The following is an 18,310-nucleotide window of genomic DNA, read 5'->3' on the forward strand; positions in this document are numbered from 1 at the left end:
AAAAACAACTTAGTAAACGGTTTCAATACCATGAAAACCTGTTTCCCACTTTTAGAAAACTGAGATGTTATGGATCAACATAAAATTTTTGATCAAAGGAAAGACTCCCTCTTATTCATTCATTCCCCCACTGAAGAGTTTATCAACAACAATTACTTAGTAGAGTCAGGGGATATTTGATGACTTATATCACTTATATATTGCAGTGCAGAACCACTTCCTAAAACTGGAGAAGGACAGCCAAGCTTGCGCATCTGTTTCTGCAACACCACAGTATCGCTAAAATAATCCACCTGTCTAACAGGATGTCCTCTGCCTATAAGCAAAGACAAGTCTGAGCACCCTGGAACTGCAAGACAAACTGAAGGATGCTTTAGGTGAAATACCCATTTCTGTTAGCTCTGAAAGCAAAGCAACAAACCCAGGCACTTCTACACATGCAAGCTGTTTTCTTTCAGCTTAGAGACACACTCATACAAAATGTCTTGCAAAGAACCTTGTGCATACATGGCTATCTCTCTTTGCAATATGGATCACAGAATGGTTCAGGTTGGAAGGGACATTAAAGATCATCCAGTCCCAACCCCCCTGCCATGGGCAGGGACACCTCCCACTAGACCAGGGTGCTCAAAGCCCCATCCAATCTGGCCTTGAACACTTCCAGGGAGGGGACAGCCACAACCTCTCTGGGCAACCTGTTCCAGTGTTTCACCACCCTCACAGGAAAGAATTTCTTCCTTGTACTTAATCTAAATCTACCCTTTTTCAGTTTAAAGCCAGTACCTCTTGTCCTATCACTACACGGCCTTGTAAAAATTCCCCCCCCATCTTTCCTGTAGCCCCCTTTAAGTACTGGAAGGCCGCTATAAGGTCTCCCTGGAGCCTTCTCTTCTCTAGGCTGAACAACCCCAACTCTCTCAGCCTGTCCTCATAAAGGAGGTGCTCCAGCCCCCTGATCATCTTCGTGGCCTCTTCTGGACCTGCTCCAACAGGTCCACGTCCTCCTTATGTTGGGGGCCCCAGAGCTGGATCAACCCTAATGATCTTCAAAATGAGAATAAAGGCTGGCATAAATATAGGGTGGGAGAAAAATCACACACGATGACGTGTCTTTGTAAAATACTGACTAAAAATATCATAATGACAGCTGCTTTGCTACTTGATTTTTAACATCTGCTTTTTGAAGCAAAATTGTTACCACACTATCTGAAGCAGTTACTCGCAGAAAAACAGAATAAAACCAGAGGATTAATCTTCATTTATCCTGGGTCAAGAATGATGAATACTTATTACTATTAGCTTAAAACCATGATCCATCTTGAATCATCCACTGAATCACATGCTAAAATACAAAATAATCAGTTTTCTGATGAATGCTACCACAACCTCCAGGCATCTGTTGAAGAACCCAGGGGTTGTTAGCAGGCTAAGTGAGAGGAATATCTAGCTCTAAATTCCTTTCTATATGTAAGTTTAGGGAGGAGGGAGGAGAGAAAGGGAAAAATGGCAACACTACACACAGCTCAAAAAAAAAAAAAAAAAAGCCCTAACTCAATACAGATTAGGAGCTCTGTCTCTTGCCTGCAGAATCCCTCTCCAAGAGGTGACTTTAAAAGTTTATTCAATTCCAGAGTACACCAAGATATATCCATAGTGAACGATTAAGTGTTCTTGATATAACTAATGAGCCTGCTACCTGTTGTTCTAGGGAGTACCAAACAGCTGCTTTGTTAAAGTATTACTTTTCCTGTGGTGGTTCAACAGTCTTGGATAAAAACCAAATCAAAACACTGAAGGTTATTTAGGACACAGCTACTATCTATGTGGTTTCTCAAGTGTTCCTACTATTAATGCAGAAAATGTAGTATTTTTTTAAAAGGGCCTGATAATTATTTATTTCCGTTTATTTTTAACATCACAAGAAAATACTTGAAAGGTAGGATGCAAACATGCCTCTCACAGGTAACAGTTGCTATCACCCCTGTGGCAACAACTATCAACAACCCTGCTCCTGGTATCCAGGCTCCATGCACAAGATGTTCCTCTGCAATGAAACATCCATGTCATACTGCTGTGGTGCACTAGCAAGAACACCCATGATCGTGTACTAACAAAGACAGTTACATGTTACGGAGCCTCGACAGCTTAACATCTAGAGAAAGAGTATGGGGGAAAATGGTGTTTTCTTCCTTATATGCCAAATGGCATAGATTAAAAGAAGTATTTTTAGTGTTTTGTTTCACTCTCTTCTGAATTGCACAGCTGCAAGAAAAATGAACAGAATTAGGATAAAATCTCCTACCACAAAGATTTAAGCAAAGAGGCTCAACCTCAGACTCAAGCCATGAGGATCTGAATTTGAATAGGAAGTATTTAGGAACAGAAAATACAGAGCAAACTAGCTACAGAATCTGAGGTGACTGGCCAAACAAACTTTAATCTTTCCTTGTAAGCAAGCAGACAACAAATCTAGAAGCATGTTGTATCACTTCATCTACTCTCCACCAAAATCTTCAGTATTTCAGACTCTTGAAAAGCACAGTTGTCCAAATGCATTGAAGTCTAAAGATCACCGTTACCATTAGTTCCAAATGAAGATACTGCATGAGGTGAGATCAACTGGATGAAACACGGAGTTGTAAGAACAGAAGATGCTGCTGCTTCACCTGCCCTGTACTGGATTCCAGAAAGAGAAAGAAATAAAATCTCAAGTCTTAACTCAGGACTAAAAATAAAAAAGCAGGGGAGGAAAGGGTCAAGGGGTAAAGAGAACAAGTATGAGATTTCCAGTATCCCAGTGGGACCATAAATTGATGTGCAGGATTCCAGCAAGTCAAGACTTGCCTCGTAATCACTGTTCTGGTGCTTCAAATCTTCCCAAAGGAAAACTAGTTTGGGAGTGAGAAAAGAAACTCCTCCTACTCAGTCCCTAAAACTCTTATTCTCTCTAAAGGTAAAACTGAAGGCTCAGAGTACCTGAAGGGCTGCAAGTTGCAATTTTGAGAGGATTTTTCCTCAGACTTCCTAAAACATGTTGGATTATCATTATGCCTAAATCTAAAAAACAAACTGAGGAATTTTTATCCAGGAGTGGGATGCAGCAAGAAGGATCCCAAAGGGGTCAATGGCTCCATACAGTACCCAGACAAAAATTTCAGAGTAAAGTTTCTGTAAAAACAGCTGAAGAGGAGAAAAATCTTATAGCATCCTACAGAACATTTATTAAGAAGGGCATTTTAAAATGGAGCTTTCTTACAGAGGAAGATCTGGAAATCCTGGCTTCAGAGCTGATTTTATATTCATCTGGCAGAAACAGCATGAAACACATGTTTTCTAACTGGGAACAAGTTGACCATACGCTTAAAACAAAGACATCTGCTTTGTTCATGATGCATTTAACAGTCATTAAGAACACTGGCTGTACCTGAAGAGGAATATTAGCAAAAGTCTCCAAGTGCTCATTCAAGGAACTCTGACCAGAAGTTACCTAAATTGAAGGTTTACATTACATTTACATATACAAGGTTTACATTAAAGAAAAACAATATATGAACATACAGATGTCACTTATGATTCCATCAATCACTACTAAGTAGCAAGAATTCACAGCATCACAGGATGGCTGAGGTTGGAAGGGACATCTCGAGACCTTCATGCCCAACACCCCTGCTCCAAGCAAGATCAACTAGACCAGGATCTTGTCCAGTCAGGTCTCTGGGGACAGTAGAAGAGTAGCTAGAGAACATGTGCAGACCAACAGGCACTCCTGGCAGAAAAGCTGCAGACTGATGCAGACAATACACATGTAAAACCAGAAGCAGAAAATACAGTCAGCTGCTCAAAGAAACTTAACTCTACTTATTAACACTTTTAATTATGCACGTTCATTCACTCCTCTGCCTTGTAAGTACACAGAGGGCATGGCACCCTTTTAGTGTGCTGCTATGCATTATCTAGGCAATTTTCCTGCTTGACAGCCAAAACTCACTTTGAAGAAAAACATTATAGGCTTTGCAGACTATTTATGCATATGCAAGTTTATTTCCAAAGTACCACTATGACAGAAATTTATTTTATGAGGGTACATATTGAGAAGAATGAAAAAGTGCCGCAACTGTTTCAAATTATATTATTTTTATGGCTTTTTTTATTTTAATATTCACACTCCCAAATTTTGTGAAATGTTAATACCATCAGAAGAGTAAATAATCAAGTCAGGACAACCACAACGTATCATCTAGATTATTGATAAAGTTTATGTTTGAATTAAACTTGGCCCATTCAGCCAAATGCAACATAAAACCAAGAAATAAGGGAGGTGGGTCATAACCAAGACGGGGAAGCATGAAGTGTGGGAAACAGGTTTACCATCATCTCTGGGTGTTTAACTGGGAACAGTTCTAGTAACCACACTGAGGGAGAATGATCAAAATTTAGCTTCTTTCCATTTATGTTTTGTTTAGGTTACAAAGAAGATCAAAGAATGACTTGGAAGAACAGGAAAAGCACATGCTGTGATAGCTAGGAATTCCTGTCAATCTTGCTTCTTGTCACGATTTGGGTCTCAAAGGACAAACCAGTTTCCTTGTCGCTACTAACAACAACAAAAAAGACTAGAGACTGTTTAGATGGAAGGCAAAACCAAACCAAGTCATGGGGACAGTGGCTCTTGTCCATGCTTTACCAAACAGCTACACTGCAGCACAGTGCAAATTTGACAGATGATGACAACAGAATCCAACTCGTGTTCTTCCAAGAAGGTAAAGAAAATGGTTGACAAAAAAAAAACAAATTAAGAGATTGAAGAGATCTTGACTCTGCCCAACTTCTTATACATCAGGAACACTTCCTTACTCCTAAACCTCACCATCTAGAGATTTTGGTTCGCACTTTCACTCCCTTCTGTCTGTATTAATCACTGATTATTTGTCAGGTCAGAAAAGGGACATTTTTTCATCTATGGGATGACCCAAAGCTCAGAGAAAAGCACACAGATGAACCTCTGTTCCCCAGAAGAGATCCTGCAGTTCTCTACCATTTCCAAAAGCCAGTCACTCACAAAAACCAGCCTCTTCTCATCCTCTTCCTCCCCCACTTGCTCCACCTGGGAAACCTCATGTAAGTTCTTGAAAGGCAGTAACCTACACTTGTCACTCTCAGAGATCACTGTCTCGGGTACATAACCACCAATTTTAAGGCAGAAAACATCTTCTAGCAACTTTGTTGGTTTGTTGGGGTTTTTTTCAAAGTTCTATCAGCTGTTCTAAAAGCAGTACATCCTGTACTTCTGCCTCTCCTTAAACCTGGCTCTAAAGCAATCCCATTAAAGCCTTGATTAATGCACAGTGTTTTCTCCCCATTAAGGTACAGAGACTATAATTAAATGGTAAAAACAGAAGCGTGGCTGGTAGCTGAGCACAGGCAAACCTGAATTTGAAATAAGGCACACTTGAAAGATAAGCAACAACTTGTTCACATAATTAACTGCAGGGGAAAAAAAAAGGGGGGGGAGGGCCTGGAAGTTGGTGTTATCCTATCTTAGTTGCCTTTGCAAAAGTTTTATGGAGATAAAACAAGTTACTGGGCTGAGATGAGCTGCATTCAGGATTTGTCTAGAGCCAAAACAAATTTTCCACCCACTTTTTGTGAAAGGAGCACAGTTTGCACCTCCTTTTGGGAAGAGGAAGGGTAAGTCTTCTGTGAACCCCGGCAACACCCTGCACCTCTGGACTCTGCATAACTACATAATAGGTGTCAGTTCCCCAAGGAGCTGTCTGCACTGTGGCTCCAGCATCTAACAAGCTCAAGGCTGAGAAGACTACTCCTTTGTGCTAATAAAGGGGAAGCTCTAATTCATATAGCCCAGGAAGTAACCAAAACAGAACAATACATAATTTCAGATTAAGCGCTTAAAGGGAGAACTTAACAGTGGAAGAGCAGCATTTGCCAAATACTGTAACACATAAGTCCTCTTTTATTTCCTCCTCTCTTTCAGAAGAGCTTAAACATTCAGGATCTACTTTCAGAGAAAAAACTCCTAAGTATCTGCTAGAGTTAGATCCTGATCCTCTCCTCTTTTCCAGACAAGCAGACGTTTAAAAGTCCTTCCTTTGCTATATCACCCTTTACATCTTACACATCAGAAACATCAGCTGTAGAGCAGCTGTATCAAAACTCGAGTTGTTGATTAATCATTGTTAATATGCCATCTCTACAGAATACTAATATGGGTGACAAACTTAGTAACAGAGTGCTTAAGGCATGCAGCTTGCTTCCTACTACAATATTACAGATTTTACAGATTTTTCATGTGATAATTCCACTAGCAGTGATCAAGACAATTATAAAGACAGAATGAGTGATTTGACAAAGTATTTGATTCTAGCCTTAAGATGTACAGCTCTATCTCTAGAGGCTGGTCTATCCCATGAACTGAATGAACCAAGATCCAGCTGGAAAAAAAACCAGCATACACACCGTAAAGTTGTAGCAAAATCTGTAAAAAGTAGATTTAAAATTACTTTACAACTACATTAAAAAAAAAAATTACCACCTTTCATGCATTCCTTTCTCTTGAAGATAATATGAGATTATAGTAAAGGATTTCTGTTTATGCATACACATTTTGAGTGGAATCATGTCAATCACACACAGATCACCAGCGGGGTGGGAACTTGAAGAAACTCATGCAACATCTCCTAAAGCAGCAGAGCCACTGATAACATCTCTGATCAGAGCAGTTTACTAGTAACTGCCCCTACACCTTCTGCCACACATTTGCTGACACCAGAGAAATGCCCAGATTCACCACCCTTCCTCCAGAGCCTGGAGCAGAGATCAAATGCTCCCCAATGATTAAAGGTCTAGCTACCAACAACCATAGCACTATTAGCCAGACATCCTCACTCCTTCCAATTTATCTCTACATCCTGCCACTTTGCTTTTTACAAAGTTATTGTCTTCAGTCCTTCCTTATAAGATCACCAACTAAATCATGTTCAGGGCAGAGAAAATTTCAGAGAATGTAACCATCCCATTCTAAACTCTGATTATTTACAAGACAGATTTGCAGGAAGGGGGAATGGCCCAGATTTGTCCAGGGAAGGAGAATGGCCCACATTTGGCATGGTTAAGGACCTTCTGCCCCCTTCTTTACTACCATGCAAATCAAACTCAAACAAAAGTGGTAGCAATCATCCTGAGTTTATGCTAATGACCTTCTTTCCCTATAGAAAAGTTAATACTAAACTTTAACCCTTGAAGTTAGGTCAAAGGAACCTAGAGCAGCTATGATACAGACATATACCAGTATATATACACTGATAAGTCAGGCTACCATTTCTTCTTAAAACTTTTAAACAAAGCAACAGAGTGCTACCAACCCAACATTAATATGTGAGATGTCTAATTTCTAAAATAATTACATTCATAATATATGGAAGTATCCTTATAAACATAAGCAGCTATAAGCTCCAAATACCCAGACGTTCATTCTACTGAGACCAATTACATGCTTCCTCACAATTGGAGAAGAAAGTTGCTCTCGCCTTTGCCCTTCACTGGCTGCTGCCACTTCAATTTCCACCAGCTGTTACACTCTTCAGACCCCTGTGGGAGGCAAATCAGCTCAGTAAGCCAGCAGAAACTAATCCCAGAAAAAGCAGCATTGAGTTTTCTGTTGGCCCAGCACAGTAAGTTCCACCTCTGGCATTCATCAACACAAGGGAGAGGCCAGGAATATGTAACCAGGCAAAACTGCATAGAGAAGGGGCAGCTTGAGTAAAGGTAAGATAAAAGAGCTACTCCACGCAGTAGCAGCAAGGTGTCAGACCAGCTTGGTTACTTGTGAAATCATACTGACTACGCTAGCATCTTCTCTTCCAGATGGCAAGTCAGTTGGAATACAAGCAGCAGATCTACATCATCACTTACACTGTTGTAACACCCCTGGTTATCTGAAGAAACAAAGCTGTCAGTCAAAAATAAGACAATCCATCTTAGTACTGTCACCATCTTTGGTCTTCATTCAGAAAAATGTGTCTCCTTAGTATGCTTGTTCTGTAAATATGATAGTGAACGCAATGGAAGGAAAACAAAAAAGATAACAAACGAAGAGACCTTCATTTCCACCTTTGTGGAAATGCAAAAATACATGTCACATCATGGTCTGCAAACTCTTCTGGTAGAGATGTAGTCTCTTCAGAAAGCTTTGCATATATAAACTGCATTACAAGGTGTATGTATAAAAACCACACAGATTTGATAAACACCTTCTAAGTAGGGCATGAGTCCTAAGAGGTTTAGAAATGCCTGGTTTACTCTGAGGATAAGCTTTAACTATCCATCTGAGGTCTTGCACAAGGGAGCAAAACAAATGAAAACTGATGTTTTTATTTTTACATCCTACTTATATCCAGATAAAGAAGCAGTATAGAAAGTGACAAACAAAAAACACTTCCTGAACCTTTGGTTTTGCTACTTTGCTCCTAAGTCCTCTCTGCTCCCTTATTCTGCAAGGCTAAATGTGAGGAAAGGTATAATAAGAAACTATATAAACACGGTGTTGACAAGAAAAGCAGTCAGAGAAAAGATGACACACAAAACAACAAACAGAAATGGGATAGTAATGGTAGTAAGAAATTCAACTGGTAAGAAAGCAGTGTGTAAAAGGCTGGTGTATTTCCATCAACAAACTGGATACCTGTAGGTAATGTTCTATTTTCATGGCAATGTCACAACGCTTTTGGTAGCGTATAGATCCGCGAACTTCTAGGGCATGCATTCTCTCCCCACAGTAATGCAATATTTCACACTGGCTAAGGTTTCTACAGAACTACATCATTCTACCTCACTTGAACTATAAAAATTTGCCTCCTCAGTGCTTTTCCTGACAGAGCCATACATCTCACTGAACTTGAACAAGGTCATGTTCCAATTGCAGCAACAATGAATGGTCGGAAATACCAGTGGAAATTCACGGATCCTTTATTTTATCCATTCAGCTTGCCACTGAACTGACCTCAGGTTTCCTCGCTGTGTTTCCAAAGGAAGGAAAGACAATATTAGAGCACTGATGTCCTGAGAATGCTCTGAGCACACACAACCTTCATATTGAAGTCCATTGTAGCCGCTTCCTTTGAAACGCTACTGTTTCATCAGAAATTCATGACAAACTTGCAATCAGCTTTGAAATGTGATTGCTAGCTTCCAAAATTATCAAACACCACAAATTTCCAGGCACCCTGAGAATCCCAATGCCCAAAGCTATGAATGACGTGATACTCTCATTAAAACTGTTGCAGAGAGGTTTCAAAACACAATCCTCATGAACCTGAACACTTCACTAAAATATGAGTCATCTGTAAAACCAACATTTTGATAAACTTACTGAAAAACAATCATCACTGGTGTTTCACAAGTCTTATTTTTCAATATTTGAAAAGAGCAACTTTACAAATCTCTTAAAAAAATAAAAGCTTTTAATGAAAAAAGTGATGGGGATTTTAAATATATGTGATCATTAACATCAAAGTACTGTGGTCATCACCAACTATTCTGGGGACTGCTACACCAGACCGATCTTAGAGAAAAATCTTTCTCTTATGGCATGTTGCATTTCATTCACACAACTATGGTTTTGATGGCAAACCAAGTCTTCCAAGACAAAGTTGTACATGGTTCTCCTACAGATTAAGGCCTTTATTAAATAAAGTGGCCCATTCAGACTGGCTTAAAATATTGAAGAATCCTATAACCAATGCTTCCCAATTCTGGGCACACTTTAAAATACATTTTCACTCATTTCAGATATTCAATATTTACTATTTTACCTCTTCCAGTAATCTGTGAACAAGCAATTTTGTACTTGGAGCTTTTGCTATCTCTCATGACTGTGCTTCACCACCATGCTGTTCATTTGCAATGTTAGACAAAATTCAACAAATGGAATCAAAATTTCTTCAGATCACTTTCTTAGAAGGAACCTTTTTAAGTTAGTTAAGCAGTTGGGAGCACTCACAAAGTTTCATTAGTGAAAATTGCTTTAAGATTTTATTTCTAACAACTTGGGGTCTGTCTCAGTTCCATCTGAGAAGCGATACTCAAGATGTGAACACCTAAGGACAGCACCTTTCTTGCAACAGAACAGCCTACAGACTAACCAAGGACTACATCTTCGTGAACCTCAGAGTAGCACAATGCTACAGGTTTTGTAAATCCTGCTGTACTGGCTGTAAAAGGCAAGGTGCTGGCAGCAGGGGGGGGCTGCAGGGGTGGCCCCTGTGGGAAGAGGCCAGAGGCTGCCCTGTCCCAGGCCCAGATGGCTCCAGTGGACCCACAGCAGGACCCAGCTAAGCCCCTCAGTGAAGCTGGCAGCACCTCTGGGAAAGTGTATTTAAGAAAGGGCAGAAAATGCCACAGAGAGGAGGAGGGAACAAAAGGAGTGAGAAACAGCAGAAGGAACACCAAGGTCAGAGAAGGAGGGGGAGGAGGTGCTCCAGGTGCCAGAGCAGATATCCACCACCGCAGCCTGGGAAGGACCCAAGCTGGAGCAGGTGGATATGCCCTGAAAAACTGTGGCACATGGAGAGCCTGTGACAGCGCAGATTTTTTTCCTGAAGGACTGCAGCCAGTGGGAAGACCACACCAGAGCAGAGGAAAAAGTGAGAAGGAAGGAGCAGCCGAAAGAAAGCACCTCACACGGACTGTAACCCCTTTGCCCCCCACGTGGGGATGAGCACAGGAATGAAATTGAGCCTGGGAAAGGGGGGAGGAAAAGTGTTGCTTTCATGCCTGTCTTTCTGTTTCTTACTATCTGAAACTATTTTAACTGGCAACAAATTAATTTTCCCCAAGTCCAGCCTGTTTTGCTCACAACAGTAATTAGTAAGTGATCTCCCTGTCTTTATCTGAAGCTATGAGTCTTCTCATCCTATTTTCTGCCCCTGCACCACTAAGGAAAGGCCGAGACTAAGCAGCTGGGTGGGCATCTGCTGCTAGCCAAGGCCAACCCACCACACCTGCACATAATGGTTCTGACCCAAACTTTTACCAGAGTGCTGATGAAGCAAGAGCTCAAACAGAGATTTGTGTTACATGACCTGAATCTCATTACTGCTGCTGAGCCCTGGTTCTGAAGGAAAGAAATGTAATACAAACTGGATAAGTACCTAACAACTCCAAGTCAGGAAAGGCCCATCTTTCATCCATCTACCCTTTGTGAAAAACAATGCAAGTCACAGGCTTGACACAGAGCACACATTTTCCATAATCCGAACTGTGACTATTACTAATAGAATAGCAAAAGCAGTGACCAATCCATTAACATTTCTCTTCCCTCTTTATCTTAAAGCTCAGTAAGCTCACAAAGCCATTCGAATACAATCCAGATACAGAAATTGGTTCTAGTTAAGTCCCATTTCTGTGCACCCAAAATCCTACGCAAACTGTCATTTATATTTGATCCACTGTCAGGTTTTATTCAGACCCCTAATTCTGTGAGGGAGTAGACAGGCTCCATCAGCAGAACAAACAATACAATAATCAAGTCCCCTCAAAATACTGCACCTCTCAAGTGCTGCGCTTCTCCAGAAGTATATATTATTGCTTTATGCATCCACACGGACCTTCCTCCTGGGAGCTGCCATTGCTATTTCTTCCTTCATCTAATTTGGGTTGCAAGCTTCAAGGGATAGGAACTTGATAATAGGAAATACTATATCAATGCAAGACAGCCCAAATAATAATTCATCCCATTACAATTTCTGTCAAGTTCTCTAATCCCCATTTCCAAACAGGAGATGTGATTAAGTCCTGGTAAAGTAACAATCTATTCTTTTGCAATAGTGCAAGATTTAAGAGATTACAGGAGGGCTTCCCCAAAGGATTCCTTCCTACCTGTGTTCAAAGAGCAATAAACCCTATTCCTAGCAATGTTGATATCCTCAGTTAAAACGCTCCAGCATTCAGGAGTCAGAGCCAACTCCCTAGACACCAATATATGGACAGAATGAAGATGCTCTCCCCTTTTTCTTCCTCTCACGCTTTTAAATCATTCCTATGACATATTGTTGCACATTCAGCCAAAAACCAGATCTTCCATTATCCATTCCCTAGCTAATTTGTAAAACTGAACATTACTACAGAAGGAAGCAGGAAAATTCCGAGTAATTTTTCTTCAATAACTGCTTAGATTAACTAACAACAGGGATACATGTTGGAGCACCTTTCAGTTCACATCTCTCTTCATGGCTGGAACAGAGGCCTTGTCTCTTCTTCACAGTCTCACCAGCTGATAACCTTGGCCTGCAACCTGTTAGGTACACCAGGATCTAGAACACAAACTTACAGTTTTAGACACTCTCAACAGCAGAGGCATGTATTTCATTAAGTGAATTACTCTTTTCCTGTGTTACTCCACTACAAAAGAAGAGTCCCTTATGATCAGTTAGTTTACTGGCTGTTGATGTTCTCAGTTAGCTAGAACTCAGAAGCCACAGGCATTGATTTAATCATTCCTGTGCTGTCAGTAAGAGACAAAAATCTACATATGATACTTTCCCATGTTTTAAAGATCAGGAAATGCTCCAAAAATTTGTATTTTGACTGGTACAGAATCTAGAAGATACCATAATAGGAAAATCACTGAAGCTCAAAATTATGCAGACTGCATAATCTTATCTGATATGCTTGTTCGGTAAAAAGCACCCAGGTCAGAGAAATGTAAGTCAAACTGTCAATAACAGCTTCTGCCTAGCTCTCCCTGCCTGTCTGAAATACTTTAGCACATCTTAAAACTATGAAGATCATGCTTCTCAACCAGACAAAAACCATTTGCCTTTGCTTGAACTGATCTCTAACTAGTTCATAGTCTATAACTCAGCGAAGCATGTCCTTAAACTAAACATGATACCTTCCACCTTTTCACCTGTGTTTATTTTTATTTTTATTTTAGAAACCAGTGTGTTTCAGGATGATCACTCAGTTGTTTTTAGGGCCAACGCATGTAAGGTTATCTACTACCCATCCATCTATCTTTTCTCTCTCTTCTTTTTACTTTGAGTCAGGCTTCTCCTCTTTTATTTGTATTTCTATAGAGCTGAATCACGCAGTTTTCTTCCCTGCCTAAACGTGCAGAGCTATCACTGTCTTTGCAACACACTGCCAGTGACACCAGGCTTACGCCTCATCCTCTATGTTAACTTACCACCTTTGAATTCAGCCCAAGTTCTGTCTCTGCAGACTTGATTTCTCTCTAAAAATACCTCCAGGTCCACCTCAAACAAATCAATGAGCTCAGAGAGGTAGATACTGTCCTCATGTCTTTGCTCACACACAGAATGAAGGCATCCATGCCAAAGAGAAGAACTTCCCTGCATGTCCCTTGTTCGGTAGGCACTTCCATACCTCAGAACAAAGCACTGCTTTTCACCTGCTTCAGTTAAAACGTTTAAAAGTTTGTGATGTAAGAAATAAAGAGACCAAGCAAAGCATTCATAGCTTTTATAAGAAAATAAATGAAGCTGCACTATATTGCTGGGCTATGTTTTTAAGAAAAGGACAGAAGCCTTCATACAACACGCTGTGTAGAGATACTCCGGCTGTGCAGGCAGAAGGACATTTCGAGCTTTGGGCTTTACGCACTCTGCCAGCAAACTGCAACACTCACGCTAAGCCGTCAGGCTGCTCAGCAGCTCAGGACGGAAACCCACAGGGCCGAAACGCGGCCTCCCTCGGACCTCACTGGGGTGCTCAGGCGCGGGGGGAGCGCCCCAGCGCACCGCCCAGGGCCGATTTCCGAGGCGCCCGCACGCCGGGGTCAGGCCCTCGGCGGCACCCGCCCCCCCGCCGCCCTCCTCGGGGCTCCCGCTGCGCTGGGCCGCGCCGCCCCGACCCGCTCCCCGCCCCTCCGGCGGCCCCCACGCCCCGCCGCCTCCCCGGGCACCGCGGGGCGGCCCGCAGGCCCCTCACGGCGGCCCGCCCGGCTGCACCTGCCGGGCCCTGCGTCCAGGAGCGCCGCCGGCCCCCCCCGCCCCGCGGGCCCCTCCGCCGCGGCCTGCCGCCTCCCGCCCTGCGCCGCACCGTTAGCGATGAGCTTGGCCGAGAGCTGCTTGACGAGCTCGGGGATCCGCTCCCACTGGCACTCCGAGCGGCACCGCTCGATCTCCGTCTCCAGCCGCGAGCCCGCCTTCTTGGTGGCCATAGCCAGGCCGGGCCGGGCCGATGGGCCCCGGCGGGGGAAAAGGGGCCCGGGGCGGCGGGAAGGGGGAGGCGGGGAAAGGACGGCGGCGGCACCGGGCGCCGGGGCGGCGGCAGCGGCGACCGGAGCGGCGGAACTTGAGGGCTGCGGCCCGCGCCGCGCTGGCGGCCGAGCGGCGGGAGGGGCGCCACCTGCCGGGCAGCGGTGGGGCCCGGGAGGCGCGGGCGGGGCCCGGCGGGCGCGGGCGGGGCCCGGGAGGCGCGGGCGGGGCCCCGACCGGCACCCGGCGGGAGTCGTCGTTGGGTGCCCGACGAGAGCGCGGCGCGGGGAGCAGGGCTGGTACAGCCGGGCTCCTACAGCCACCGCCAGGAACGGGTCCTTTAAAATAATTACACATGGGGAGGAGGAAAGAAGGAAAAAAAAAAAGGAGAATTAATCTAATCTCATCCTTCCGCAGGCTAATGGTGAACATGCTATACTTTTCCACTTCCACCAAACGGTAACACAAAATCAGTTCCTGCCCGTTAATGGTCGCTTCTTCCCTCCCCTTGAAACCACTCATCCACACTCACCGAGGTTTTTAACCCATTTAAAGGCATTCTCCCTCTTTGCCTTCACGCTCCACACACCTCATGCACTTTCTCTGCAGTCTCAGCTGACACTTTCACAGATGCCCCGTGGAAAGGGGGGCCTCAGCGTGGCCCATAGCGCAGCACCCACTTGCCCTTTAGTTAAACAGGAGAGGGTACAACAAAGATCTGCACTGTACATAGATTATGCCCTACATTTTGAGAAAATAAATGCATTTCCAACATTTGGGTGAAATAAAAATACTGAAACGTTTTCAATAAATACCATCTATCTTTGTCTACTACATCACACATATGTGACACACCAGCTCCACAAACTTACACACACCTCAGAAAATAACTGCCATGACTGATTTCCACTGAAAAATGTAGCAAAAAAACCAAGACTGCATTGAAGAAAAATCTTGCAAATTGCTGTTTACTTTTCCCAAAATAAGGATACAGCCCATCGACAGAAAGAACAGGTCCTTTATGACAGGTATCAAATATCTTTCTCAGTGTTTCAACTAATTTACTTTTCATTCCCAGTGCTATTGAAAGCATAATAGCACAAAATTCAGATATTGTAATCTGCTTTTTTATCAAGTTTCTGTTATAGCACTTTCAGGTTACAGACCAATTTCAAACAAAGTATACTTCAGATTTTAAGAAGTGAAATAGAAACAGTAGCAGAACATAACAGTGTTTAAGAAATACAATGGAGTACTGCCAGAGTGAAAAGATGATTTAATCCTCTAACAAAAGCAGAAGGAGAAATATGCGATAAAGAATTTTTTGCTTATGATGTTTCAGAAGATCCAGAGAACATTAAACTGATTATAGCACGGTGTTTTACTGGAAAGATAAGACAATTAAATTAAAAATGAGGCAGGAAAGGAATGATAATTCAAAATCTTTGGTATAACTACTAGTTCTTTTACACAAAAGGCTATGAAAACTAAAATTTCGTCTTCTGAAAAGAGTTAATTTGCTTATGAAGATTATTCATATCTATGCACAACAATTTTAACACATTTTGTTAGCACTGATCACATCATTTCAGTAAAAGCTACCAGCAAAAGAATAGTATTAAAATATTTATATAACAGTACATCAGGCTTATTATCTCAACAGCTACTATTTATGAAGTGCGACATCTATGCAAAAGAATTAGTATATTTTGAAATACATCAGAACAATTAGGAAATCTGCTTTAACATTAATGAAACTTCAATATCCCTAAGACTGCTCTGAGAAGATTCCATAGTAGATTACCAATAATCATATACAGTAATGGATCTGGAATGAATAGCACAAAAGTGACATAGAAAAGAAGTCTGATCCTGCATATTTTGTCAATTGCCACTGATTTTTTCAAACTGAAACGAAGTGCTGGTTTCTGGAAATGGCCTATTTAGTAAGCTGTTGGCAGAGACTGAAGCATACATGCACTTTGCTAGAAATAGGAGGTCTGTTTGTAAGGTGAGGTAGCTGGCTAGATATAGAGATACCTCATATCTGAAAAAGATGGAAAATTAAAATGCAGGAAAAGTAAATAGGATGCATTGATCAACCATTTTGTCTTATCCCATCTCTCCCACTCCAATCCCCTCCAAGCACAGAGCATTAAGAGAAACAATGGACTTTCCAGTGCAATTTCATGAGTTTGGTATGAAGAAACAGGAACTTTCAGTACACAGGAACACACCAATATGGTACTCTGATACTTCTGGTAACCTGAAAATAAACCTGATCAAGAAGTTTTCTGCACTAGTACTCCATACAGAACTATGAGAAACAGATGTGATGGGGGTTTAAACTGGTAAAAATGTAAAAGTTATAGAGAATAATAACTGACTTAAAGGAACATTTTAATCTAAGATATTAAACATTCTATAACAAGGAATTAGAAAAAATATTTCAAAAAGTACTTGCATTTTAAAGATAACATATTCAGAAGGAATACTAGGAACTCACGTGAGAAAAAAAAATGCAAGCAAACTTACAAAGTGACTGGGTTTTATTCCAGACTGAATTTCTGGCTTCTTAGGCAAATACTATTCACTGCTGAAATGGCAGGGGAGGAACCAAACCTCACCTTTGTTCTAGTTTTCCTTTATTCTAAAAAAAAAAAAAAGTTTAAAACGATGTTTTCATGACAGCTTTGCTGAAGTCAGCTTACTGGTATGGAGGCCCTTGAGAGAACAGGCTAGTCAAAGCTTAAGATCCAATTTGTGTCAAAGGATCAATGCATAATGGCAAGTGTTTCACTGTTTACAGAAGAAGTGTTTATTATGCAAGTTTACCTATTACTCTGGCTTTAGTCTGGCACACTGACAGGTGGCTTGAGGTTTTTTTTCCAAGTAGAGTTTGTCTGAAGCTGCTAATCAAGGTGCCGATTATTAAAACTATTTTCTTCCTCAGAGTTTCTATAACATACATCACAGAAAGACGATTTCAAGGGAAATATGTTACAAAAGATAGCACAGAAGTCCTTATTTTATCTCCATAAAGTGTAAAATAGAATTAAAAAGTCAATGTTAAAAAGCTTTTCCTCAGCACAAATCCTTATTTTACCAATTTCTTATCTTTCAATTCAAATCAACATTTTAATGTCTAGTAAGATGTTAAATGGGTTCTATTGCAAGTGATCAGAGATGCAATTCAAATATTATTTGTATTTTAAAGCAATCATATTCAACTCCTACTACCGTCTGCATTTTCTCAACTGTGAAGTGCAAAAATTTTCAGGCCAAAATGCATTAATGTGAGAAGTAATTTCTCTACAGTGAAGTGCACTACTCATAAGCACTATAGAAGCAAGAATTTTACTGAATCTAAGTCTCTTTTTCAGTTAGCATAACCCTGTTAGTGAAACGAGGTAACTGCAGAGTTCTCCATTCCTACTGAAGCCAGTAATCTCTGAAATTTAGAATAGACCATATGAAAATTGTTAGAGAAAGTAATTTTGGTGACACTTGGTTCCTTTTTGAGAGTATCAAAATGCAATTTATAGGGAAGCAAAGTGAGACTGAACAGCATCCGCAAAATCAACAGTTTGATAACATGCACATTATCAAACCTGCCACCTCTGCCTCATAGCAAGGAATACAGTTATATAAGTGAAATATGCTTTATCAAAATACTTCAACATTTCAAGGTTTTATTTTCTTAAAGGTAAAACAGTTACGTCTGTGAATGTACATAATTTCATAAACCACTACGCCTTTACTGCTTTTTGAAAGTTAAAATCATACACAAAACAATTCAGAAAAACCTAGAGACCTGGAAAGCATTTTTTTTTTCTTCACAATGGACTTTTGATTTTGTAGTTTGTCGCTTTCAAACTGATTCAGTTCATACTGCACTTGTCAAGCAATGGGTAGTACGATTGATACTCAAAAAGGAATGTATGCCTGTAGAATGAGACAAATACTTGTTTTTCACTACTGTATGAAATCCCTTGATATTAATTCTTCATCTTTAATAAATGAGTGTTAACAGTCATTCTTATTGATAGGCTGAATCTCAAGTTTAATTACTA

At 41.3% G+C, this 18,310-nt stretch overlaps 1 protein-coding gene across 6 annotated transcripts in view; it reads right to left on the minus strand.

Moving 5' to 3' along the window:
* The window catches only part of TTC7B (tetratricopeptide repeat domain 7B), a 146,588-nt gene extending 132,244 nt beyond the window's left edge, over positions 1–14,344 (minus strand). For all 6 annotated transcript variants that reach the window (XR_012628942.1, XM_074868596.1, XM_074868594.1 and 3 more), the window contains exon 1: positions 14,080–14,344. Coding sequence is in view for 5 of the 6 variants with exons in the window: in XM_074868596.1 (XP_074724697.1) it covers positions 14,080–14,200 (121 nt within the window). In the remaining variant the exon portion in view is untranslated. The remainder of the gene's footprint in view (positions 1–14,079) is intronic.
* Positions 14,345–18,310: the final 3,966 nt, after the last annotated feature.

Source organism: Strix uralensis, chromosome 4 (assembly GCF_047716275.1).
Source record: "Strix uralensis isolate ZFMK-TIS-50842 chromosome 4, bStrUra1, whole genome shotgun sequence".
Taxonomy (NCBI): domain Eukaryota; kingdom Metazoa; phylum Chordata; class Aves; order Strigiformes; family Strigidae; genus Strix; species Strix uralensis.